The 19,608-nt window shown below is 41.6% G+C and overlaps 1 protein-coding gene across 3 annotated transcripts; it reads right to left on the bottom strand.

Annotated features, from left to right (window-relative positions):
• Window positions 1-360: 360 nt before the first annotated feature.
• G2E3 (G2/M-phase specific E3 ubiquitin protein ligase) lies at window positions 361-19,142 on the bottom strand. 3 transcript variants are annotated; one of them, XM_075193514.1, is made up of 15 exons: window positions 19,099-19,142; window positions 14,152-14,212; window positions 11,551-11,648; window positions 11,075-11,176; window positions 10,869-10,993; window positions 10,019-10,184; window positions 9,157-9,263; window positions 7,760-7,876; window positions 6,150-6,274; window positions 5,578-5,701; window positions 4,521-4,831; window positions 2,997-3,178; window positions 1,762-1,934; window positions 812-1,020; window positions 361-705 (listed from the first exon to the last, which is right to left on the bottom strand). In XM_075193514.1, the coding sequence occupies exons 2-15, from the start codon at window positions 14,186-14,188 to the stop codon at window positions 476-478; spliced, it is 2,106 nt and encodes a 701-aa protein (XP_075049615.1). In that variant the 5' UTR covers window positions 14,189-14,212; window positions 19,099-19,142; the 3' UTR covers window positions 361-475. The 3 variants fall into 3 exon arrangements, with proteins under 3 accessions (XP_075049615.1, XP_075049614.1, XP_075049613.1); XM_075193513.1 differs by lacking the exon at window positions 19,099-19,142 and adding an exon at window positions 16,299-17,026; XM_075193512.1 differs by lacking the exon at window positions 19,099-19,142 and adding an exon at window positions 15,939-15,962.
• Window positions 19,143-19,608: the final 466 nt, after the last annotated feature.

The raw sequence follows: 19,608 nt of genomic DNA, 5'->3' as shown, positions 1-19,608 counted from the left end.
ACCTGGAGAACATAGCATCCCTATGTCAGCTCATATCAAAAAGAGCTGACATCTGCTACATACAAGATATTATATATTTCCTGAAAGAATAATAGCAGAGGAACATTGTAGTAAAAGACTAACATTGCACCATATTGTTCCTTCAACAAACACTGAATTGTACACTCAGTACGTTGGTGCTGGTAAAAAAAAAAAAAAAAACAAAACTCATCCTTTTTAAAAGTTTGGGAACACAATGGATGAGCCTTGGTATCAAATATGAGTTTTCCTGAGGAATTTCTGTATCCACACATCTACTGTGTTCATTAGGTGAGTGTAATAAAAGGGGAAATTGCACATACGAGGGAAACAAAACAAAAGTATTTTAGAAGTCATTTTATCTGCCACAGTCTTTCACCACCACCCCAATAATGAGAAGTGTAAAAGAGCCAACAGCAGCATGGCAGCTTCCAAAGACACTCATCTTTAGTCCCAGCTAGGAGCTGACAAGTGCTGTACATATGGCTTGGTCCATGCTGTTTTTAAAGTTCCCATAGCTGGAAGTCCCTGGAAGCTCTATACAGTTAATGCTTTTCCGTGCAGAGGGAAAGACACAGTCGTAGTGGAACAAAATAGATGGTTGTGGCTCAAAGCCAGCTGGTGGGATGAAGTCCAAACCTGTTGCAAAGTTCAAAATGTTCTCCATGGAAACAGCAGTAGTTCCATCTGCAGGAAAAAAAAAATATCATAAGCAACTTCTATGATGCAGAAGAGAAAACTTCAAAAAGGAAAAACGGGTTTACTGGAGGTAAAGACGAATAGCAAAACTGACCTTCTGTGTCTTCTAGATACTTCTCCCAAAGATTAGTAGCATTACACATCTGGACATTGCTCAGATTAGTATGGTAAGTGATGGTGAAAAGGCGAGACATGTCTTTAGCCGTTAACTTCTCAGGCTTCATGCACAGAACACCCCAAAAGGCAGTTGGATAAGCTTGGATTTTCTCGAGCACACCGAGCGTATTCAAACCTCTTTTAAAGCTGAAAACAAATATAAATTACACTCTGGACACTAAATTCTTAATTGTACATTTAAATACTTGTCTGTATGTTTGACAGAAGTTGCCAGGGGTGCAAAACTGGTTTGGTAGAAAGCCAGCACTGCACAAACATTGCATTTTTAGTACCGGCACATGTGGAGAAGTAACAACTTCATATTAAGAATACAAATGATCGGGGACTACAAGTAGACACGCACCAATATTATTTACACAATTTACTCAACAACCGTGTCTACATTGTGGATTGGCACATAACTTGGTGCCAAGTCTTGCTACTAGTTAATATAACCAAGCTCTTCAAAACGTTCTATAGCTGGTATGGAGAAGATAGGTTGTCTGCAGACATTTGTGTACTGTACTATTCAGTGGTGGAAGTGGTCTGGTATATGGTGGTACCCCATAACGACACTTCTACTGCTTTAATTGTAAAACCACCAAATTCCATTCACTTACATTTTCCAAACCGCCACTTCTAAATTTCCAGTCTGAACACTGGTACTATTATAAATCGACTCACCTAAAAGTCACCTCATAAGTTAATCTGCAACAACGGTCACATACACATTTTGCTATGCTGCTCTAATCACTGTGGCATACCTCCCGATCTAAATAATGTTATTACAACAAAACACCGAACCTAACCTAGTCATCAGTACATGACTGGCAGAATGGTACAAGGCAAGTCTGCAATCGTGCGGTATTTATTTTCTCTAAAGATCACCTTTCAAGTGGCTCCCGGACTCTACGAATCACGTGATAAGCCATCATATCCTTCACCATCATTGCCTTGTCACTCACAGTTTGTACAAGATGTAAGGTGCCCGTCTTCTGCAGGTAGTCAAAATAATGGGCAGTAGCAGCCTTTAGATCACTGATCCTCCGACAAGACTGGATCTATGGTAGAACAGGACACAAACAGGTAAAGTGTCATTGATCACACATTTATGCTGAGGGTTCAAACTAATTTAATTTACATTACAGTTTTGTCTTTATTTGGCTGCACCAGCTTAATGCTTGTAAAAAAGGGAAGCAGTGTTATGCCCAATTCAACCACATAAGCCAATACACCAAATATTAGCAGATTTTGTTAACATATTGCGGACTAAACAAAGTAGTCTAATTACCACTAGAAAGAGATCCCCTGTAAAAGGGATTCAAACTAGGCCATACATGGAGCCTCCCTTTTTTTTAAAAGCAAACGTTTCACAAACTAACGTTCACATTAGTTATGCTACAAACTCAAGAGCCATAAAAGGTAAATCGGGTTCAGTGGACTGATTTTTGGTACAGGAATTGTCACATTGAGGAAGAACTCAGTCCAGTACTTGACAACTTTTGAGAGAGGGAGCAACATCACAGAAAAACCAGTTAGATTTATTAACTTTGTTTCATACAGAGATATTGTCCCCACTCCGATCAATAATGTGCTGTTGGACACTGACCCGTCCTGTATAGAACTCTGTGGCTTTGTGCTTGTCTCCATTTCACTTCACTTCCACTTCTCACATCATGACGCTGCCCCTGCCACATACAGCCTTACCCTAACAAACATCATAAACCCTGTGCACTTTAGATTATGAGTGGCCACTGGTTGTTCCACCACCACCCACACCAAACCTAGGGACATAAGGATGAGCAGGAAACAGAAGACTGATTAAAAAAAAAAAAAAAAAAAAAAAGTGCTCTGACATTTGTCAAAAGCACCTAAAATGCCCAAAACTTGTATCTAAAACTGGTTTACTTTATAAACACCTGTAAGATTACTTGACAGAGTAGTTAATATAGGAGGATTCAGCAAGTCTCAACAACCCCTATGCACTGTAGTTTTAAACACCTTCATTCTTCAGTTAATTTGTCTCGGAGACCTACTTCATGAATCCAACAATAGAAATAAGATGAGAAGCATTTAAGAAGGAATTTGGGACCTTTTTCTTAAGCCCACGTTACTGTCCTTACCGATAATATTGCCTGCAAAACATTAGGATCTGCTATATCTTCTAAAACTGGCTGCACGTGTTGAGGATCATAGACGAGGCAATAGAAGAGTGTCGGAGATAGAAAGCTAGGAGCTGGCCCCCCATGGACCAAGGCTACTGCCAACATTCTGCCAGCTTCATAGTACAGGTTATCTTGCAGCGCTGTGGAGTGAGACACATACATGTTTAGTGTAATGTTCATAAACAATACCTACACTACAGTTAGTATTGAGCCATCCGGGTGTAAACCTCACAAATAAGAACTGCATTTCAATATAATACCTGAAACTGTAAGAAATAAATCCAAGCCTACCTATTGTCAAAATATATAAATTTCAAAATATGTTGAACAGACTTCTCCAAAAATAAATAAAATAATATATTAGTGTGACAGAAGCACTAGGAAAGAGGTGAATGGCAGGTACGTAAGTCCTAGATTACGGTCATTTGTATTTTAAAACACCAGGGAGATTATTTGTGTCTGAGGAACAGCTTCTCAAAGTGTTTTTCAGCTGTTGGAACACATGGTAAGGGTCCCTGGTGTAATGTATATAGAGAGAAGGGTGGGCTCCATACATAAGACCCAGTCCAGGTCTTCTGTTCTGCCAGTCTCACAGCAGACTAATCAGAAGTTGCACCTGCAAGGTGCTGTTAAAAGGCTACTAGGCAGTTCAGCGAGTGTCTCATTGTCTGGGGAGGAGGTCAGGTGGCTCCTGAGAGAGACTGCAATTTTGATCTGTAAGTTACATTGTTTGGTTTAAGTGAGGGACGCTAGGCCCCTCATTCTAGAAAGGGAATATCTCTGTATTAGTTAGTAGCCAGACGGCAAGGATTTTTGTTTATGTTTTGTTTGCAAACTAGTGAATAAAACTAGCTGAACCTGAAGCACTTGTCTCATGTGATATATCTGGCTGAAATGCAGCCATCTCCCCCAGAGGACAGTAATCCCAATACGATCCTGTGACAATGTATAGAGGTAGATTTCTATTTTTTTCAAAAAAATAAAATCAAACAAAAAAACCCCAAAAAACTGGCAAGGTTAAACAGATTCTAAATCTGCAGCATTAATGTGCTTTAAATATAAAAACACAGGACATTGGTCAAATGACAAGGTGGTGGGGACTGGGAGTAAATTAGTGAATGCAGGGTTTGGAACTACCCTACAGAAAGTAAAAAAAAAAAGTGAAAGTCAGAAACTCTACTAAAAACTTCAGTCAATATGGTGACAGAAAAATGTCACAGGCAATTTTAATAATACAAGCCTTCCATAAAGCAACATCTGTGGGTAGATTTACAAAACTTTCTAACAAGGAAACGTGGAGGTGTTGTCCATACCAACCAATTAGATTCTAGCCATCATATCTAGTACATTCTAGAAAATAACTAGAATCTGGTTGATGTGGGCAACACTTCCACTTTCCCTCTTTAGAATCTTTCGTAAATATATTCCCTGATGTTTGCTGAGAAAGGGTACAGGCACACACATTGAAAATAATACACTCACCATCCATATTCAAAGAAAGGTTCTTGCGTTCAGATCCTTCAAACAAATCAGAGCCCTGGATGACATCAAGCAGAAGCTTGAAATACTGACAAAGGGACACATCTTCTCGCCTGCTTTCATTCCTGTTGTCCTGATCTATGAACGTTAACTGTAGAGTCCTGCAAGGAGAAAAGTTGCTCCTGCGGAAACACTGAAGGGAGCTCTGCCAAAGGGCATTTCTTTGCACTCGCATAGAGCACACTGAATTTTTTATTTGACATCTCAGCTCCTGTAGAATGTCAGAAATGTGTCTGTTCTTTATTTGAACATGCCTGGAAAGAAACAAAAGCCTCATTGCTATACAAATAGTGTCATGATAAATTTGCATACCAACAATCAAAATGTCACAATAGCAACAATATCCCTGATCACAAGGACTTCTGCAGAGGAAGGAAGAAAATGAAACAAATAGAGTCAAGGGGCAGGTTGCAATCGTTTCTGAAATAGGTAGATGTTCAATGGCAACCTGAATATTGCTTCTCTTATGCTTACATACGGTATATAACAGCTACTGCATACTTCACACAAGATAAATTTACTCTCTGGAGAAAAGACAAAAGTATGCATGGTTATAGATGAAACACTGAAAATAAAGGGAATCAAAAAAGCTAGTGCTTTCTTGATAAATTTTGATTCTGTAATGCTATGTCGGTTAACCCAGGCAGGGGCGCTCAGTCTGACCCCTGTTTGGGCCACCCCCCCCCCCACCCCCACCGTTGAAGCATGTTTTTTTTTTTTTAATATTCCCTGCGGCCGCATAACAAAGCAAGCGATGCGGCCGCGTCAGCGCACAGGCGGCCGCATCACATGACAGGCGATGCGGCCGCGTCATCAGCGATGCGGCCGCGTCATCAGCGATGCGGCCGCATCGCCTGTCATGTGATGCGGCCGCCTGTGCGCCCCCCGGGCTGGACTGTGCCAGCCCGCGCCTGCCCCCAGGACATGCACCAACTATTATACATACAGCAGCTACTGTGAATGATAGTCTTTTTTTTGTGAAAATGGGAGCAGTACTTACTTTAAGATGACTTGTCTAGGTGTTGTGGATCGCCTCGAACATTTTGGAGAAGGCTGTTCAACCCCGAGCAGTGAATTTTCAAGCTTCTCAGATGGATTAAGTGATCCAGGATGCGATCTTTTTCCTGCACATATACAAGAACTATACTTGGTATAGTAGAAGAAAGACTATCTACATTGTATAGTGCATGAATTTACAACATGGCCAGCTAACTTCTAAAAGAAAACCATAAAATAAATTTTGATCCAATACATGCAATTTAGAACAGAGCCTCTCAAAAACTAAACTCGTTGCACCAAACTGTTTGAATCTGAAGAAAGTGCTTTATTATGTCAGAGTCTCTGGCTTCCTGGAGAACAGCTGAAATAAAGTACTACACCACCACAGTAGTACGAGGTCATACGGCTGTCCTTATAGTACTATGTGTAATCAATTCTAGGCATGCTATACATATATACCATTTCCAAAATCCACTTGTGTATCGTCTTCTATTGCATTCTAAGATAAGTAGCGGGAGTGGCAAATGACAAGAAAAGGTAAGACATTGAAAACATGAGGAGACATCCTGTTACCTGGAGAGCAACTGACGCTTTGACAGTCTGGGCATTCCCAGGTCTGGTTTACTGGCTCAATAGTAGCACAAGCCACATGTGCACCTTTGGATCCACAGCACTGGCAGCGTATGACTTCCCACTTACTGTAGAGCAAAAAACAAACAAAAACCCATGGTTTGCAAGTGAAACAGCAGCATACAGCCACAAAACAAACACTCAGTCTTGCGCTATATTACAGCATGTTGAAAGGGAAGTTATATTTTCTAATACTCACCTTTTACAAATTTGGGCTCACAGTGGAGGAGAACCAAGTCCATAAATATCTATACCACACAGATGAATAGAGCATTTATATATAGCTGTAAGCGAGAGGCATGGATGAACTGCCCATCGTGCACTTCAAGCTCAAGGATTCGGGTAATATGGGGAGGCCATGATCAAAGTCCCCATTACTTGCCATATGGAGAAGGGGGCAGGATAGAAAAGGGGAGAGCTATTGTCTGGGGAAGTGGGGGGTGCTTAATGACATTATCAACAGTACCCAGCTGTGGTGGTCTATTTGGTAAGCCTTCCCCCCTCCCCCATTTAATGCCTGCAGCCCTAAACACTTTTGAAGTACATGTTGAGGACGAAAGACTCGCCCTTAGCACTGAATGGGTTAAATAGGTGTCCTTTCCTATATTGCCCCCCCCAAAAAAACCTACTCAGGACACCGTGCAGCAGGAGATTGTAGAATGAGGAGGCCAGAGACCATGCCCGCAGCACCAATCCGCATTTCTCAATTTAGTTTCTTAGTTCAGAAACAGCACTGACAAGCTGAATTACAATGCATGGGTCCCTACACTTCTGGTTTAACCTATGAACCCACACACGGTAGTGGGAACCATCATTTCACCCATTCTCTGGCACATCTAATGTGGAAAAGGGGGTAATTTACCACGGTCCGATAGCCAGAACAGGACCCGTCCACCAGGTAAAGGTACAGACAGGGTTAAGGATACTGCTGGTACTTTAAGGAAGAAGTTTACTTACAGGTGCACAACATGGGTGTGATTGCTGAGGTGTGTTTGTTGAGAATAAAAGGATTGTGGGATCTGGTGGGCGAAGCTTCCAACGCTGAATGGCAGCCAGACCATAACTAGGCTGGTGGGTTTTAGTTAGTGTCAGGAAGTGTGAAACACTTATGTTTCTTAACTTATATTACGGTGCTGTCGTGATGAAATAAAACAACAATTGGTTAAGAAGACCGGAGTAAGGAGTCACTCATTTGGTAATACTTACCTATTTAAATTACATTTTGATGAAGTATAGGTTGACTCAAGTACAAATTGTCGGTCAATTTAAATTAAGTGACAAGTTAGATAATGTTCACAGACGGTCATAGAAAAGATGTGTAGCACCCATGAGAGTTCTCAACCTACTGTCCCTCTGGGGTTTTGTCAACAATAATGACTGTAAGATTCTTGTTTTGTTACTGGACAAGGCTCCAGGTTTCTGTACCCTGGCTAAGAGGGAAGCAGTAACTAGTGATCTGTATGTGCAAAGCGGAGGATTATTTGAATGTAAGTGTTTACAGAATATATAGTCAAATATAAAATAAATATTTTACTCATTGTCAGGACACTGACCTCTCTGGTTTATTAAATTCCCGGCCATTTCGACAAACACACTTCTCAACATCACAGCGCTGGTATCTCACTAATAGCTCTTGGAAAGCATTGTCTTCTAGTTCCCATGATGCATCTCTAGGTAAATCAGAGATAAACAGCAGGTTAAACAATCCATCCAAACTAAAATATCCAGATTTATTAGATAGTAATAATGTGCCAAATGAATAAGTGAAAATTTATAAATATATATAGTGTGTAAACTCTAGCACGAAATATGTATACAGAAACATATCTGAATGTCCCTGAATTACAAAACAAAAATTACAGATTGTGAATAAAATAAATGAAATCATTGATATAAAGAGACATCATAGGGTATTGTGCAATCACAAGTGGCTACTACAACATGTATGTGTTGTGCCATCGAGTCTACCAAAGTCAAATTGTGATGGAAAGATGTAGAACCATTCTTCTACAAGAAAGCCATTCTACTGATGCCTGGCTGAAGATTTTTCAATTGGATAACGTGTCACGCTCATCAAACCAATGGACAGACACACATGCTCTGTGAACAGGAGCATTGTCATACTGGAAGACAAATGTCCCATCATTTTTTGTGAAATATTAGCAATTTCAGCTGTCTTGGTCACTGGAAGTCCCAGGTCATGTTTTTAGGATTTCTTTAATCATGTACAGCTGAGTTAATCTATTTGGCTGGGTCAGTAATTATCCCACCTGTTTCTACAGACAGAAATCCTAAAAACATGAACTGGATATGGCCCTTGAGGACAGGTTTGCCCACCCCTGCTAAACGCAACCAAGTAACCAACCTAATTTCAAAGTTACAGAGGTCTCCTCTTCCAGCCATGCTAGACAATGGGAGCAGTCCAGCATTCTATAGACAACCCTGACCATACTATGGATGTTAATTGCTAAATTAATATAAGACCACAGAGTGAAAGCCTTGGCTTTAAATATGATTGGAGTCCCTCATTTATGGAACAGTTTCCATTTTTCTGTCCACTACATGTATGTATTCTATGTTTGCTTATCAGAGACCATTTTAGTCTGTGAAAGGCAGCAAGCTCAAATAACAACTATTATAAAAGGGTATATACAGGAGTCAACACTACCATACTAAATACATTTATTACTTGAGTAAAACAAAATCAGATCTTTATGAAACAAATATTCTCATTTTAAGTAAATTATTTTTTCTGCCTTGTTGCAACTTGTTTATAATCCTCAACCGATCCTGACAATTCAGCATGTCAGTCTAAAAGGAAGGAGTAGACCCTGGAGCGAGCCTTTGCACCATAAATGTGGTCAGGGATTTTAAATAATAATAATACAAATAATAATAATAATAATAATAATAATAATAAATAAAAAAAATATATAAATGAGCAGCAAACCTCTCTGGAATATGGATTCCCATGTGTAGCATCTCCTTCTGGAACAGGTCTTTATTGTTGCACACTGTACAACGGAAGAAAAATAATCCTGCGCTGAGTGCCTGGTACTGTGGATAGCAGAGAAAATAGTGAGGGATTCTAAATGGCATGTGGCATGGCATAGATTGGTCCTTTCGAAAACCAACGTGTCTCATTAAATAATCCAACGATTTACTGTACAACACATCCATACCCCAATCAGTAGCTCTTATTGAATGAATGTGCCAAGAACAGAAACTAAAAAACTCAAAGATAAAAGCCTACTGGCACAATAGGAATTTAGTGTAAATCATATAATTGGTTGCAGTCTCTTTCATTCACACCCACAGACAACAAACCCCCTGTTCTCTCCACAAGTCACATTACTGGTACTTAACACAGAGCATGTAGTACACAGAACCTTAGCTTTCCTCTTGCAGAACATCCCCTATAAACTCTCGACAATAAACTGGTGGATTTACTACATTCTCAAAAAGACATACATAGAATATTGCTGGGTTTCAACTACCACATTGGATGTATACATTGATTTAACCTGCAAAATAATCCATGCGCAGAAACAAGGACTAGCCCAACATAAATGTTTTTTATTACTTCAAAATGGATTTGACCCTTACTTCCACAATATCTGAGGTTTTAATTTATTTCACAATAATTATTGTTTTTTGCTACAATGAGTGGCACTACTAGGGTGAAGAATACTGAAGATAACCAGAGAATAATCTATTCCTAAAAAGGACATAATACTAACAATAGACAACAATTCCACCCATTTGCCTAGGGAAGTGTGTACTGTAAATACAGCCCTTAGTGTAATACATACCTGCAGGCAGTTTCTATGAAACCAGGATGTTTTGCAGCAAGGTCCTCTTATGACATGGTAAGAAGGGATGTGGTCCACATTTTCTAAGCATATTGTGCAGGGGGAGGACTCTCCAGTTTGAATTGATAGAACATTCTGCACTGGCCGATGGTCCCAACAGTACGACCTACACAGGAACAGACCAATACATTTCTAAATACAGCAGGAAATATCAATGAAATATTAACATTGTAGAACAGTAACAGAATAAAACAAAAAAATAAACAAATATCAAAGATTACTTATAGTGCATTGTAAAATAATCTCTGTATCATAATTTAGTAACTGGATTGTAAGTTTGTGAGCAGGACTCTTTTACCTCTCTTTCTGTATGCATCACCCAATATCGTTTTATTACTGTTTGTTCCCAATTGTAAAGCGTTACGGAATTTGCAGCCGCTATATAAATAACTGTTGATGATGATGATAAATTTGTAACTGCTATCAGCCTATCAGCTAAAGTTCATACCTTAAGGGAAGCCAGACTAAGGACCAATTTGAGAGAAGACAACACACAGAAGAGCACAAGTTCTTTTGGGGGGTCTTTACAATATTGAAGGGGTGAACAAACCTCTCCTTTGTTGATTGCATTAAAAGTTTACATTTACGTGAATGCATTGTAAATTAATTAAAAACCTTTTTAAATTAAGCCACGAAAAAAATAAATCTTAGAACTACTAAAAACTGCAGAAGATAATTAATACTGAATAGCCTATGGGATAGGGTATTTTTAACACTAAAGAAGCCATAATGGCTTTACATAGACCCATCCCCATAGTAAGTTTTAGATCTCAAGACAGTAGATTTTTACCTAAAGCTATCCATGAACTGGAAGATGCACTGCTTCTCCACCCCACATGGATAGTGATAACTGCGTTTACAACGAGGAAACACACAGCCAATGGATGCTCCCAGTGTTTTACAGACATAGCACCTCTGGAAATGCAGAAAAAATGATTATCACAGTATTTGGAGAACAGGTTAATAACCTATTAAGAATTAATTCTCTGCACGTACCAATCTCTTGGCTCTGCTCACTTCTTTTTTAATATCACTAACAAGGAAGCCATATATTCCCTCGTCTTCTTCACCTCTTTGCCAAATACCACTGGAAAGCAGCTAAGGAAAAAATGCTCAGATTAAACTTCCCATCCACATGAAAAGTCCACAAATAATTTAAAGGTGATGGATGATCTGTCATTACAGCATAGAACTACACGGCTGTGTTTGAAATAATATGAAAAATATTTTTTCTAATTTATTGTGTGTTAAAGAAAGAGAAATTAACTTACAATAGCACTAGCTAGACTGGTTTCTCAAATGTTGAAATACCGGAATTACAGAGGATTTCAAGAGAGGCTTCCAATAAAGGTAAATATTAATCTGTGTTAACAGGTTTTTCCTTGTCAAATCAGTGAACTTTTTTTACAGTTATCACTAGACTAGAAACTGAATCGTTAAAGGAATTGGGAACCACTGTTTCATATACTCACAAGACAGTAATAGTGCAAAGTCAAGTCATGTTCTTCATATGTTTTTTTCTCGCCATATTTCTCAATGCAGTCATCCGCTCGTCCACAAAGCATGCAGGCTGATGAAACAGATTACATGCAGTTTTGTCACCATGTCAACCTCTAGCTGTTTAAATACATTTAAACTACCAAAAGTTATCACAGACATCTAACAATACATTATGATGTGGGGGTACATAGAAAATAAACTGCTTTCTTGTTTCCACACCGAGAAATACTTATTATGAAGTATTCTCAAGCAGTCCGTGTAGTTTGTGTACATATGTATTGTAAAATATATATGTCACAGGACCATAAGGGGGTATTCAATTGTTGCTTTTAACGCGCTAAAACAAAAAAAAACCTAGCGCTCTAAAAATATTAGCGTTAATACGGTAATTACTCGCTAAATTTCATCTCGCAGCTCCCTGAGCTGTGAGATGAAATTCAGCGAGTAAACTACCGTATTAACGGTATTTACGCGCATATTATTATTATTATTATTATTAATATTTATTTATAAGGCGCCACAAGACATCCGCAGCGCCGTACAGAGACAAACAAAATCACAATACAATGGGAGACAGCACAGTACAGAAAACACAGCAACTCAGTACGCTCAATGCACAGCTAGAGAGGGCGGGGAAGGGGGAGGGAGGATCCGCAAACGACGGGGCCCAAGAAGGAGGGCGCGGAAGACAGGGAGACCCCCAGGGGGGAGGAGGGAGCGAGAGTGGACGTGGGGTGGAGGACCCTCGAGGAGGAGGGCTAAGTAGCTGGAGAGCAGAGTTAGAAGTGGTGGAAACAGGAGGAGAGATGGCCCTGCTCAGAGGAGCGTACAATCTAAGGGGAGGGGTGGACAGACAGAGAGACGCAGGGGAGAGAGGGAGAGTAGGGGGACAGAGGCAGAAGATAAGGTAGGAAGTTAAGTGGGAGACAGAAAGGCTTTAAGAAAAAGGTGGGTTTTTAGGGCCCGTTTGAAGCTGGACAGATTAGGGGAAGTTCTGATGGAGGGAGGGAGCTTGTTCCAGTGGAGGGGGGCAGCGCGGGCGAAGTCTTGGATACGTGCGTGGGAGGAGGTTATAAGGGGGGAAGAGAGGCGACGGTCAGAGGCAGAACGGAGAGGGCGGGATGGAGCATGAATAGAGAGGAGGGTGGAAATGTAGGGCGCAGTGGAGTTGGCGAGGGCCTTGTAGGTGAGTGTGAGGAGCTTAAAGAGGATTCTGAAGGGGAATGGGAGCCAGTGAAGGGCTAGGTAGAGGGGGGAGACAAAAGAGGAGCGGCGAGAGAGGAAAATAAGCCTAGCTGCAGCGTTAAGGACGGATCGAAGGGGATCGAGATGAGAGTGGGGGAGGCCAGTGAGGAGGAGGTTGCAGTAGTCCAGGCGGGAGATGATCAGAGAGTGGATAAGGCATTTGGTGGCATCTTGGGAGAGGAAGGGCCGGATGCGAGCGATGTTGCGCAGCTGGAAGCGGCAGGATTTAGCAAGAGAGAGGATGTGGGGGCCAAAGGAGAGAGAGGAGTCGAGGATGACACCAAGGCAGCGAAGTTGGGGGACAGGGGAGATAGAGGTGTTGTCGACAGTGATGGAGAGGTCAGAAGGGGATGGGGTATGAGAGGGAGGAAAAACTATGAGCTCAGTTTTGGCAAGGTTAAGTTTGAGGAATCGAGAGGACATCCAGGAGGAGATGGCAGAGAGGCAGGCGGACACCCTAGAGAGGAGGGAGGGAGAGAGATCAGGAGGGAGGGAGAGAGACCGTATTAACGCTAATATTTTTAGAGCGCTCGTTTTTTTTTGTTTTAGCGCGTTAAAAGCAACAATTGAATACCCCCCTAACAGTTTTAAGGATATTTGAACTAAAGCTGTGAACATAGTGATTATTTTGCTCAGCACACCAGACTGCCAGCTGGCCACGAGTTTCAACATCAAACAATTGGCTCCATATTCCAGTGCATTTGGTCCTCCAACAACTTTCATGACTATAATCATTTTATAGAAATCAAGTGAATCATTGGACGTGTTGGCGGATGCGGCAAGACATTCCCACAGATGGTTGTTTAAGCCTGTACATGCAGTCATCTGCCTAAAAATTAGCAGGCTCCTGTGGCACCAGAAGAATTCCAGCTGCTTGGCCCAAGCGACAGAATCTCAGCCACGTTCAGTACTTATGTGGCCAAACTGGTGGAACTCTGATCCTACTGCCCAGCAATAAGGCAAGTGTTAGAATAGTACAATGGAGTGCACTGTACATTCTTAGAATTAGAAGTGGATGATAAATTACTTACACATAGCTGCGTAGTAAATGAATCATCTGGTGTCGGGTAATGAAAACATTTACAAACATATTTGAGGTCTAATAAGGCTTTTCATATTGGATCTATTTACACCAAAGGTTTAGTTACCATAAGAGCAAATCCTATATTCTGATCTATTTAGAGAGTAACGAATGGCCATTAGAGGTGATCAAATAAGTATCTGACAATGATTAAAAGTTCTACACTTTTATAAAGAGGAAAAAAAAAAAAAAGCCTAAACTTTCTTGACAGCAACCAAAATCTATGTATGTAGTTGGAGATACTCACGCAAGTTCTTTGTGAACAAGAGATTGGAATTACTCATTTTGGCACTTTCCCCTTGCGACTCCTGCAAAAGTAAAAGTTTTACTCATGGTGCATCTTTCTGTTCAAATTTTTACTACTCTCAGAAAGTGTAAACAATAAAACATATAAAAGTACAATGTATTCACGGATATACAGCAAGCAGCCAGTGTGAGGGTTGCCAGCTGTCCATACCAAATGACAAACTTACCAAGTAATTTCATGGCAAGATCATGGTCTACAAAACATGGACAATGTACTAAAACACCAAAACAGAACACTCTGCACATACTGTCCCCACATCAACACCACTAAAAATAAAAAAAATGATATAAATACAAACTACACTGTTTATTATATGGAAGAGAACTTTCTGGGAGTTGATTCTCTACAGTTTGGACCAAGCCAAAAAGTTACCATAATTCTTCCAGACAAAGCCATTTGTGCACACTGATTTGTAAATCACAATCTGTATACTAGATCTATACAACTGGTTAAAAATTGGGATAGTCTTTCTGTCAGTTTATATCATGGGTGGATTTGGGCATTCTAAATTCTAAATTTTGCATTATGCTAAAGGTAGAAAAATCATCCAAAACTACTCTAGCCCAGTTGTTTTGGACAGACAGTTTGTACCAAGATGTACTTGGATCTCAATATCTGGTTTTACATTAGAATGCAGACAAATAAATACCCAAGCAGTATTCGCCTATTTGCATGGATTTATTAAGAAGCCTTTTAAAAGATTAAAAAGGCTGATGAAGACAAAGGAATTCAAAATTAACTGTCCCTCACCATGGAGCCCAGCTATTGGTCTTGCACTATTCTGCAAAGCGCAGACCAAAACAAGATAAATATGAAAACAAACAAACAACCTAACCCAAAAACACTTATTTCAATCTATATTGTTGCAAAACTGCTATTAATCATATAAAGGTTTTGTGGGGAAGAAATAAAAAAAGTAGGGCAATAATGAATAAGGATACTGTAACAATAGAAATGCATTCACAGTGCCCACCAGACACTACTACTTGTAGTTCTGTAGAACTCGTCAACACCACAACACTGTAGTACAATGCTTTGCTGTCAGTCACCACTAAAATGTAAAATTGCACTTTGTGAATGAGGAGTTTAGGGAGCTTTACAAATTATATATAATTTTTCAAACATCCACTTTTTCAGTAATTTGAATACTCTAAACTAGTGACAAATTCCCTGCACAATGTTTGTGAAGCCCGATATCATTAACCATTTGCTTCCCTGCAACCCCTCTTAATTCTTTGCCAGGTTTCCATATCTTCCTTCTGTCTCCTCTCAAACCTCCATTGCAACTTTCCTTGCCTGTGTCCCATGCACAACTTGACAAACACAGTCAAAACAAATGGAGAATAGAGTAATACAAATGTAAATAAAACCAAATTTAATATATGCAATAGGGGACATTCAATAAAATGTATTGTTCAACAAAAAGGTAACATTAATACTAGGAAAGGACTACACTGTACATACATTTTCATGGTAGTCATGCCAGGGCAAGGTGCTGAAACGGTTTTCAGCCATGGAATGAAGTGACATCTCCAAACGTCACAAAGTAAAGTCACACAAACAAAATAAAATGGACTGAACGCTCTAGAACCATTAACAACCAGAGATCTAAACTGAAAGCTTTACACACTAGTGCATAGAAATGACAATAAATAGAACAGTAAAACCTGGTCACAACTACAAATTCCTATACGAGCACATCAAACGATCATATTGATAAACCATACCAGAAACATGCAACGTCTGAGGTCGATTCACAATTCATCATAATCAGCATTATACATATAGATCATTTATCTGGATGGCCCTGTTTTAGAGAAATCAAAACAGAGCACAAATAATAATAAACAAATACGTGAACATTAAATAAACACAACATACCAGGCGAATGCCACAAGTGATGTTAATAAACATATATAAGTTGTAGAACACAACATGAATCGGCTTCCAGAGTAATATTATGCAGCGGTCTCGGCACAACACTGATACACAGTAATACATCCAGCACTACCCTGCTGGGAAACGCAGTAACCCCAACCCTTCAGCCGGCCCCAGGATCAACAGATCGTATTCGGTACTGAACTTACGTAGAAGCGGGTGTCCCGGGCCTCATAGGGAACCTCATACAGCTACTCTAGGTCTCTCTCCTTCTATAGTATATTCAAACTGACTTGAAAATTCAAACCCTAACATCCGGCTCCGTCTCGGAAACACCTCTCCCCGAGGCCGACCATTGGTAGTGATTCAAAGGGCGGAGGCGGAGCTGGCGTACCAAGCCTCTCTCTCTCTCACTGGCCGGGGTTACCAGGGAGGGAGACGTCCTCATTCAACCAGAGGGAAATTGGTAATGGATTGTTCGCCCTTGTTCCAGCTAAACAGCTTCCGACATCATTATGACATCAACAGGTCATATCATTGTTGCAGCCACATGGTCCACAGGCGATTGCTGCAGATGTTTGTTTTCTACTTAGCCGAAAATAACGTAGAAGTATTCGGTGAGAAGAAGGAGTAATGTTGGGCACATTGGTGAAATGAGGGGCATGCGAGGGAAAGCTGTTGGGCAGAGGAACATGTGAGGGAAAAGCCGGCGGACAGAGGGGCATGTGAGGGAAAAGCCGGTGGGCAGAGGAGTATGTGAGGGGAAAGCCGGTGGGCAGAGGGGTATGTGAGGGGAAAGCCGGTGGGCAGAGGGGTATGTGAGGGGAAAGCCGGTGGGCAGAGGGGTATGTGAGGGAAAAGCCGGTGGGCAGAGGAGTATGTGAGGGGAAAGCCGGTGGGCAGAGGGGCATGTGAGGGGAAAGCCGGTGGGCAGAGGAGTATGAGGGGAAAGTCGGTGGGCAGAGGGGTATGTGAGGGAAAAGCCGGTGGGCAGAGGAGTATGTGAGGGGAAAAGCCGGCGGGCAGAGGGGCATGTGAGGGGAAAGCCGGCGGGCAGAGGGGCATGTGAGGGAAAAGCCGGCGGGCAGAGGGGCATGTGAGGGGAAAGCCAGCGGGCAGAGGGGCATGTGAGGGGAAAGCCGGCGGGCAGAGGGGCATGTGAGGGGAAAACCGGCGGGCAGAGGGGCATGTGAGGGAAAAGCTGGCGGGCAGAGGGGCATGTGAGGGAAAAGCTGGCGGGCAGAGGGGTATGTGAGGGGAAAGCTGGTGGGCAGAGGGGCCTTTGAGGGGAAAGCCAGTGGGCAGAGGCAGGGGCGGATTGGGAACTTAAAGTGGCCCTGGAAAAAAATATTGAAGTGGCCTCATGTGGGCGGGGCCAACTTAAATGTAGGTGGGGCTAACACAAAAGTAGGCGGGATTTAGAACTTGGAATTTGGTTGGGGAAACATTAGGAAAACCTAGATATGATGACTTAATACACAGTGGGTCATTTCTAAAGCAATGCAGGAAAAAAGCTGTAGCCCCCTCACATATAGTTTTTCTAGATGCAACCGCCTTACATATAGTTTTCCCAGATATAGCCCCCCTCACATATAGTTTTCACAGATATAACCCCCCTCACATATAGTTTTCACAGATGTAGCTACCACACATATAGTTTTCACAGATATAGCCCCCAGACATATAGTTTTCACAGATATAGCCCCCACACATATAGTTTTCACAGATATAGCCCCCAGACATATAGTTTTCACAGATGTAGCTACCACACATATAGTTTTCACAGATATAGCCCCCTCACATATAGTTTTCACAGATATAGCCCCCAGACATATAGTTTTCACAGATATAGCCCCCACACATATAGTTTTCACAGATATAGCCCCCCTCACATATAGTTTTCACAGATATAGCCCCCACACATATAGTTTTCACAGATGTAGCCCCCACACATATAGTTTTCACAGATATAGCCCCCACACATATAGTTTTCACAGATGTAGCCCCCTCACATATAGTTTTCACAGATGTAGCCCCCTCACATATAGTTTTCACAGATATAGCCCCCACACATCTAGTTTTCACAGATGTAGCCCCCACACATATAGTTTTCCCAGATATAGCCCCCCTCACATATAGTTTTCACAGATGTAGCCCCCACACATATAGTTTTCCCAGATATAGCCCCCCTCACATATAGTTTTCACAGATATAGCCCCCACATATAGTTTTCACAGATGTAGCCCCCACACATATAGTTTTCACAGATGTAGCCCCCACACATATAGTTTTCACAGATGTAGCCCCCACACATATAGTTTTCACAGATGTAGCCCCCACACATATAGTTTTCACAGATATAGCCCCCCTCACATATAGTTTTCACAGATTTAGCCCCCTCACATATAGTTTTCACAGATATAGCCCCCTCACATATAGTTTTCACAGATTTAGCCCCCTCACATATAGTTTTCACAGATATAGCCCCCTCACATATAGTTTTCACAGATTTAGCCCCCTCACATATAGTTTTCACAGATATAGCCCCCTCACATATAGTTTTCACAGATATAGCCCCCTCACATATAGTTTTCACAGATATAGCCTCCTCACATATAGTTTTCACAGATGTAGCCCCCTCACATATAGTTTTCACAGATGTAGCCCCCACACATATAGTTATCACAGATGTAGCCCCCACACATATAGTTTTCACAGATATAGCCCCCACACATATAGTTTTCACAGATTTAGCCCCCTCACATATAGTTTTCACAGATTTAGCCCCCTCACATATAGTTTTCACAGATTTAGCCCCCTCACATATAGTTTTCACAGATGTAGCCCCCACACATATAGTTTTCACAGATTTAGCCCCCTCACATATAGTTTTCACAGATGTAGCCCCCTCACATATAATTTTCACAGATGTAGCCCCCTCACATATAGTTTTCCCATATGTAGCCCCCTTACATATAGTTTTCCCATATGTAGCGCCCTCTCACTTACCTTAAGTATCAGGACCGGCGCGCTCTGCAGCGTTGCTCCACAGACATGACCATACAGACAGGAAGTGAATACTTCCTGCTTCCTGTCTGATCGGTGCACAGTGCTGAAGGACCCACAGTGCTGCAGCACCAGGCAGTCTCGCGATGCGTGAGGCTGCCTGGTGCTTACCACTGACCACCAATTTTGGGATTGTTGCCCTACTTCCGACCGCGCCAGGTGACCCCAGAAAAAAAAAAATAGAAGGCGGCCTCGTTAGGCCAGCGGCCTCCCGGGGAGCTTCCCGGTAAAGGTAATGGCCAATCCGCCCCTGGGCAGAGGGGTATGTGAGGGGAAAGCTGGTGGTCAGAGGGGTATGTGAGGGGAAAGTCGGTGGTCAGAGGGGTATGTGAACGGAAAGCCGATGGACAGAGGGGTATGTGAGGGGAAAGCTGGTGGGCAGTGGGGACATGTGAGGGAAAAGTCAGTGGGCAGAGGGGTATGTGAGGGAAAAGATGATGTGCAGAGGGGTAT

This window comes from Mixophyes fleayi, chromosome 12, assembly GCF_038048845.1.
Source record: "Mixophyes fleayi isolate aMixFle1 chromosome 12, aMixFle1.hap1, whole genome shotgun sequence".
Classification (NCBI taxonomy): domain Eukaryota; kingdom Metazoa; phylum Chordata; class Amphibia; order Anura; family Limnodynastidae; genus Mixophyes; species Mixophyes fleayi.
The sequence above is the reverse complement of the archived record's forward strand: the minus strand, read 5'-3'. Positions and strand labels throughout refer to the sequence as shown.

Excerpts from the sequence above, each read along its gene's own strand:
- G2E3 (XM_075193512.1), bottom strand. Across the intron at positions 11,177-11,550 it reads CTTTGCACTATTACTGTCTT|CTGCTTTCCAGTGGTATTTG; the intron begins GTGAGTATATGA and ends TTTTTTCCTTAG. Across the intron at positions 6,275-7,759 it reads GAATTTAATAAACCAGAGAG|TAAGTGGGAAGTCATACGCT; the intron begins GTCAGTGTCCTG and ends TTTGCTCTACAG.